This window comes from Rutidosis leptorrhynchoides, chromosome 2, assembly GCF_046630445.1.
Source record: "Rutidosis leptorrhynchoides isolate AG116_Rl617_1_P2 chromosome 2, CSIRO_AGI_Rlap_v1, whole genome shotgun sequence".
NCBI lineage: Eukaryota > Viridiplantae > Streptophyta > Magnoliopsida > Asterales > Asteraceae > Rutidosis > Rutidosis leptorrhynchoides.
In genome coordinates, this window is record NC_092334.1 from 87,524,426 (window position 1) to 87,532,652 (window position 8,227).

At 33.4% G+C, this 8,227-nt stretch overlaps 1 protein-coding gene across 1 annotated transcript; it reads left to right on the top strand.

Moving 5' to 3' along the window:
* Positions 1-1,488: 1,488 nt before the first annotated feature.
* Positions 1,489-7,914, top strand: LOC139888044 (double-strand break repair protein MRE11-like). The gene is given in 22 exon segments (XM_071871078.1): positions 1,489-1,677; positions 1,919-1,964; positions 2,210-2,345; positions 2,428-2,585; positions 3,132-3,222; positions 3,313-3,432; positions 3,510-3,578; positions 3,695-3,786; positions 4,166-4,268; positions 4,383-4,490; positions 4,575-4,637; positions 4,729-4,800; positions 4,878-4,955; positions 5,051-5,128; positions 5,209-5,278; positions 5,367-5,449; positions 5,561-5,674; positions 5,768-5,842; positions 5,925-5,993; positions 6,163-6,395; positions 6,499-6,619; positions 7,247-7,914. Coding segments are annotated over 21 exon segments (2,181 nt in total). The 5' UTR covers positions 1,489-1,677; positions 1,919-1,947; the 3' UTR covers positions 7,478-7,914.
* The last annotated feature ends 313 nt before the right edge of the window (positions 7,915-8,227 follow it).

Sequence of the window (8,227 nt, forward strand, 5' to 3'; positions counted from 1 at the left end):
GACTGCACGGGCGTCGGGGGTAAGGGACGTTGTTGTCTATTCAGAATCTTCAAGCCTAATGCATTACCCAGTGACATGTCTTATGACAGGGGCGTTTAGGACCAGTATAATGAATACAAGATCACTACCTATTCATGAGCCATCATTCCATAATCTCGGCAAAGTAACTGATGAAACCATAGTACGCGCTTGTTTTAACCTTACCCGAATTACAAATTTTATTGCATTTACTTTACTTTATCTTATAAACTAGAAAACCCAAATATTAGGTAACAAATCACTACTCCTTTAGTTTAGAATTATCTTAAGCTTTAATTATATGTTCGATTCTACTGATATCTTAAAAATACGATCCTAGGTTATACTTCCCTTACTCATAATAAGGAGTAGTACGATTTAGACCCCGCTAAATATAAATTTAAAACTATTGATCCGCTCTCTTGGCAGCTGATTCTGACGCCTTGCTACCTGATGACACCGCATAAGTAAAACCGTCAGTTTCGGTCATATAATCAACTATTTACTTCTAGTGCTCAGTCCATGAAGGTATCTATATAATCATATAAAGCTCTAAAATGATGATTTCATCATTAAATTAATTATCCCTTAATTTTCATAACAATGAATAATTATATATTAATTTAATTAAAAAATAATGGAAATTTTTTATAAAAAGAAATATTAATCTCTCATAAATTGTAATTTTAATATTCTAAAAAAAATTAAAAGAAATTTATTATTATTAAAAATATTAGTACTCAACTCTAAACGAACATTATTATTATTATTATTTACTTTTTATATAATAATTATAATTATAATTATTAAATTATTAATATTCAAATATAGATTCTTTTAACGAAATTAATTACGTTACATATGTATGCGAAAATACATGTTTCTATATATTTGTAAAAACAACGACAAGTTTCTTAGTCAAACGAGTCATTAAAATATTTGACTTCGGCATTTAATGACTTCGGCATTAAATTGTTTCGTTTAAATAAACCCGTGATTTCACGGGTCATTTTACTATTTGTTTACTACAACGTAGCCTAATGTTCGCCTAAAATAAATTAATTAGCTTTTTTCTTTTCTGTAATTTGCACTTTATTTTATGATATATAAATCCTCTGGAGGAATCGGAGGTGCAGCTTCCTTTTGTGATGATGAGGAAACTACACAATTTACTGGTTCGAACGAAGTCTATAGGTCGAGGCAAGAAAGGGTCGCTGCAACCTTTTACGTCTGCTCGCGATGTCGCTGACATCATCAAAACGTCTACAAGAGGGAAGGGGAAAGGGTCGAGGTAAAGGATCTACTAGTTTAAAGCAGACGACGCTTGATGCTTCTTCTATGTTTCGTCGTTCAGAAAGGTTTGTTTGTTATATTTTCATTATTGTGTTACACATAATGAACACGACGATAGTATACATGATAGTGTTGGATACTATTATTATGGTTAACGTTTATTTTGCCACCGTGGCTGCATCAGCTTCGGTTCAAAGTATAGCGGTTGATGAAGAAAATTTAGCTTCTGATTCAGATGATGAACCAGTTCAATTTGGAACACACGAGCTTCATGACAGTTCCGTATCATCATATGAACTTGGGAGGTGCTGTCAGTACTTCAAATTCCCGCCATTGCTTCTCTTGTGTTGTTAGAATTAACTCGAGGTGAACTCGTCAAGCTTTTTATTTCATGTTTATCATCCGTAGAACAAGTATACTTGCCTGTATGTAATTATCTGTTATAGTAATATTATAAGTGAGTTATTAGGGTTTTAGCCCTAAGATTAATATCAATATTTTCTATACCTAATGTAAATTGTAATGATTTAGGGTTTCAACATATGTATTTGATTGTTATCTGTACGTTCTTTATTTTAATCCTTGATTTTGTATTGCGTATTTTTAGGGTTTAAGAAGCTGAAAGTCTAGTGCCGTATGGGTGATTTGTCAAGGCAAAACTTGTACGGACTATTTGTTATATTACTCTTATATCTTTTATCTTTCAATTAATTAGTTAGAGGAGATCTTAATTCTGGTTGATTTGCCCTAGTTTGTTTAATAATCGACTGTTATAACGTCAATACAAGTTCTGTATTCTATATTAGTTTAATTGAAATTAGATGTGTAAAAATGTATCTGCATAGCATTGATGGTGTATACAATGCCCCGAACGTGAATAGTTTTATGCTATTTATAGGGAGGATAATAGTAACACGGTCCGCGTGCTTGTTGCCACGGACTGTCATCTCGGATATATGGAAAAAGATGAAGTTCGTAGGCATGATTCATTTCAGGTGTTTGAAGAGATATGCTCCATAGCAGAGCAGAAGAAGGTAATAAGCAAGAAACTGCATATTTTGTTTAGTTATCACCTGAATATTGTTTGATTCGAACTCATATATAATTTGATATCAGGTGGACTTTTTACTTCTCGGGGGAGATCTTTTTCATGAAAACAAACCATCGAGGACGACACTGGTGAAGGCGATAGAGATTATGTGTCGTTATTGTCTTAATGATGAACCAGTGCAGTTTCAAATTGTCAGTGATCAGACAATAAACTTTGCAAATGTGTAATGATCTCTTTTTCTTCTGGATTTTTAGTACCAGTGATAGTTTTCTATCTTCCCATGTGGTTGACTTGAGTTGAATCCACATGAAGTATTATAGATGGCGTAGCTCTAATCATTTTTTTTATTTAAAAAACAATTCTAGTTACATAGGAAAAGAACTTAAAGAGGGAGATACTACTTGTACACACACATACATAAGCATATGTGGGTCTATGATAAGAAAAGAAGGATTTATACACATGTTTACGCAAACATAAAACAGTGAACACTAGATGCACGATCTTTTCCCTGTTTTGGTTACCTGGGAAGGGTTTCTAACTGGATTTTTATGTAACCGTTCCCGACCCTTTTTCTAGCCACACCAAGATGTGTTGCTAGTGACGTGAGGATATCATGACGCTAACCACTAGGCCATATTGGATGTTTATGAAAACATAATTCTTTCATATTGATAAGACTAAGGCTTATAAATGCTTGACATATAATTGTTGATCATGAGCTACTTAATGGGGTCATTTTATGATTGCTTGATTTGAATCTGAACAGGTTTGGTCATGTAAACTATGAAGATCCTCATTTCAATGTTGGCTTGCCAGTCTTCAGTATTCATGGAAATCATGATGACCCAGCTGGAGTGGTAATTTTTATTTGTTTATTTTTGTTTTTTCTTCTTTTTTTGTCACCATATTGAACTTTTTATTTTTTTGTTTTTTATGTGATATTACAGGATAACCTTTCTGCAGTTGATATCCTTTCAGCGTGCAATCTTGTAAACTATTTTGGAAAAATGGTACTTGGAGGTTCTGGGGTTGGACAAATTACTCTTTACCCAATTCTTATTAAAAAGGTCGGTTATATAATATTTTCATTAAGGTTAAGGGAGTAAAATGCATTAACCTGATACCAATTGTGTATGATTTACAGGGTTCAACTTCTGTTGCTTTGTACGGGCTTGGAAATATAAGAGATGAACGCCTGAATAGAATGTTTCAGGTTCTTGTCTGTGATCTACCTAATTTATACTGAATTTCAAAAATGATCGCATAGTCAAGTATTTCAATAACTTTTTTTTTTTGTTTTTTTAATTTCTATCTTTTTGGGCATGACAGACTCCACATGCTGTACAATGGATGCGTCCTGAACCTTCAGAAAACTGTGAGGTGTCAGACTGGTTTAACATTCTAGTGCTTCATCAAAACAGGTTCTAACTTATATTTAATTCGATCTTTCAATCTGATAGATAGAGGTGGCGTTTTTTAACCACTTGTTCAATTTTGGCTGTGTTTGGTATGTTACAGTTCAAATGGTTTATATATAATGGGTCAAAGTCAAGGTAATCGTGTAGTGTCCCAAATCATCCGGCTTAAACAAAATGCATATTTTTATGGTTTTCTTAAGAAGTAGTTTTTAATCATCTTTCATATATAAATATATGCAAATATACCAATTTCCAAAGAATGACTAAAAACCTTTTGGCGACTTACATAATTGTTTTGACATGTGCATAAAAATTAAGTATAGCGAACATCTTTGGAGACATCATGTTACAATGTAGGAATAATGTGCATTTACATATGCAGAGTGAAGACAAATCCCAAGAATGCCATAAATGAGCATTACTTACCTCTGTTTCTGGACTTTATAGTTTGGGGACATGAACATGAATGTCTTGTTGATCCTCAGGTGAAACTAGAATCCTATTTACTTTCCTTTTTTATATATATAATATAAATATATAATATATATATTTTGCCTGCTGAAGGTTGATATTATGATATATATGTCAATACATAATAGGAAGTTCCAGGTATGGGTTTCCACATTACTCAACCAGGTTCTTCTGTTGCAGCTTCACTTATTGATGGAGAATCAAAGCCAAAACATGTGCTTTTGGTTGAAATTAAGGTTCTTCCACTAAAACCACTTAAATTTGTTATCAGTTTTTTGGTTTTGATTTGGATTTTAACTGTTTGAGAACCCTTAATACAGGGAAATCAATATAGGCCAACCAAGATACCCTTACACTCTGTAAGACCTTTTGAATATAAGGAGGTATGATTAATCTTCATCTTTTCATAAACTTCAACATTCACATATAGTATTAATCTTCTCAACTGATAAAAGCTTGTATTTTTTGATACAGATAGTATTGAAGGATGAACCTTACATTGACCCAAATGATCAACATTCAATTCTGGAACATCTTGACACTGTGGTAAGCGATCTTGGTTCGACAAGGCTATGCAAGTTATATATGTAACGTGTTGGATTTTACCTACTTTATTGTTTTAGGTGAACAGTCTAATAGAAAAGTGTAACCGAACGAATGCTAGAAATTCAGAGTCTATGCTTCCCCTTATCCGTGTGAAGGTACTACTTACTACTTAAAAATAACGTTTTAAATAGGGCAATTAATCAATCATACAATGTTTTATTTGGTGCTTTAAACATATACATATGGCCAGGTTGATTATTCTGGGTTCATGACCATAAATCCCCAAAGATTTGGCCAAAAGTATGTGGGCAAGTTACTATCCTTTTTCGTTCAGTATAAGAGCTGATTTATATTTATATTGAAGCTTTATAATGATTCAAGGAATATAACGTTGTATTGAAATTGTAGGTTGCTAATCCCCAGGATATTCTGATTTTTTCAAAAGCTTCTAAGAGAGCTCAGGGTGAAGGTTAGTGATGTCATATATTATGGGTTACGACATTTAATACATATATTTTTATTTAATTTTTAATTTTAATAATTGGCTATTTTTTTGTTGACCTCAGCAAAAATTAAGGACTCTGAACGACTTTGGCCAGAAGAACTGAATCAGCAAAATATAGAAGCTTTAGTTGCTGAAAGTCAACTGGTAATGTGGTCAACTTTTTCTTGTATGTTGTGTTTTTGTTTTCCCTTTTTTTTTTAAATAAATGTAAATCTAATGATAATAATAATAATAACGGTGTCATAATATTAACAGAAAATGGAGATTCTTCATGTGAACGATTTGGATGTAGCGTTACACAATTTTGTTAACAAGGATGACAACCGTGCTTTTTATAACTGTTTGCAATACAACCTTGATGAAACCCGAGTAAGTAGTCTTTTTTAAATTTCCACATGCTTTGGCAAACATCTAAGTGAGAGTTTTTATTTGCTGATGATTTGATCATATTTGGTGAAACAGAAAAATATTGCAAAAGATACGGATCATATGAATGTTCAAGAAGATATAATAGTCAAAGTTGAAAACTGCTTAGAGGCAAGAACTGAACTTTAACTTGTTTTTTTTGTTATATAATGTTATTTATTAATTTTTCTAACAAATATTTTTAAATGTGCAGACGCGTGTGAAGGAAAGGTCCAAGTCTAAAGAAGACCATCTATTTACTTCTAGTGCTCAGTCCATGGAGGTATTGTTTAATGTTCACTACAGTATAGGGTCTATTTGTTTCACTAAAATAAATTAATTTAGTTTTTTTTTTTTTTTTGTGTAATTTGTACTTTTGTTTTTCTTGATCACTACAAGTAATATATCGAGATATTATCTTATACAGTATGTGATGAATAAAACGTCTGGAGGAATCGGAAGTGCAGCTACTTTTAGCGATGATGAGGAAACTACACAATTTACTGGCTCGAAGTCTACAGGTCGGGTCAAAAAAGGGTCGCTGCAACCTTTTACGTCTGCTCGCGATGTCGCTGACATCAGCAAAACGTCTACAAGAGGGAAGGGGAAGGGGTCGAGGTAAAGGATCAACTAGTTTAAAACAGACGACTCTTGATGCCTCTTCTATGTTTCGTCGTTCAGAGAGGTGTGTTTGTTATTTCACTATTATGTTAAGCTTACTGAACACAACAACAGTATACATGGTAATACTTGTTATGGAACTTTTATGGTTGACTTTTATTTTGCAGGTCAGCATCGGTGGCTGCGTCAGCTTCGGTTCAAAGTATAGCGGTTGATGAAGAGAACCTAGCTTCTGATTCAGATGATGAGCCAGTTCAATTTGGAACACACGAGCTTCATGACAGTTCGGTATGGATTACTTTATGCTTAAGTTTTATTTACATTTTATATTTTATATTATAATTATAATGCTGTTCTATTTTCCTTTTTGAAGTGTTGCAAATGCTACCAATTCGCACACTAAATGTGCACACTAGCATTAGTAATAAATAAATAAATAAATTGTGTACAGTAGGATTAGTAATAATGGAATATGTTGGGTACCAAATGAGTGAATCGAAGTTGACACAACAATCGAATAGTAAAGTGCCTATGTTGACACACTATTCTAGTTAAAGGTGGCAAGCTTGACCCATTTACTTATGAATGGGTTAGTTTCGGGTTTATTATATATCAAACAGGTCAAATGGGTAACACAAAAAAGTATATAAATAAAATAATAATCTACAGCTAAAAAGGGAACGTGTCAAATAATGTTGAAACTTGAAACTAACCGAAGTTCAATTTTATCGCGTACAACTTTTCATATGGTATGCTTGTGATATCAAAAAATAAAAAGGGTCAAAGGGTCAACCTAACAGATCGGATCCGACCCGACCCACCGTTGTTTCCTTTTTTAGTTCTAATTATTTATAATTTGCATTCTTCCCACTTAAAATGACCCGTTCAATTCTTCTCTTGTTATATTATATTAAGGATGATGATAATGAGGGCATACAAGTTAAGGGACGCAAAAGAGGTGCTCCTAGGGGAAGAGGTCGGGGATCATCTACTGCTGCTAAAAGAGGAAGGAAATCGGACAACACTTCGTCTTCAATGCAACAAATGATGACGAGTCGAGATGATGATGACGACGATGATGACGTACCCAAAAGAATGAACAAGTCTCAACCACGCGTAAGTGACATTCTTCAGTTATTGTTTTAAGTATATTCTTGTACATTCTCTTTGCCAAGTCAGCTTCATTCTTGTCATCCTTCAACTCCATGTCTATACCTCATAATTCTGGCTGTAATTAGAACTAGAGTTGGCAATTTCAACCCAGTTGTCCAAACATGGGTCAATTTGGGGTGTGTTTTACTCCGTATTTCATATGGTTTTAACGGGTAAGATGTTTTTAGAGATTAGCTAAAATGGAAACTGTTCAAGCATATCAAAAGTCAATCAAAGTTTTTTCAATTGGTCGAATCTAAAAAAAAAATGGTACCTAAAATAAGTGTTGTCATAATTTTATATAATACACTAGGGAAGAACAAAAGTGTTGTCAAGTTGGCTCAATCTGTGTCGACCCGTTGACAAAACTGCATGTTTTGTCTAGTCACCCAACCTGCATGACCTGCCTGTTTGGAAACCTATAACTGAAAAAATTCTTGAACTGTTGATGGTTTTAAAGGAACTACGGTGCCTTAAGGAGGTAACATAAGCAAAAGGGGTTGTGATATTGTGTAGTGGATTTTCAATGTACTCGTCCAGCTCAGCTGTAATGAAACATTTCTAGACCAGAGTTGTAAAGATTTGTAACAGAAATTGATGAGAACAATGTAAAATCAAAGTTTGAGATGATACGGTTTCTGCATTTAGAAATGAAATGCAAGTTCGTCATGGCTTTTTCCGGGAATGTGTTATGGATCTGATAGAAGCTTTTCTGGTTATATCACCCGTAGTTACTTATCTTTT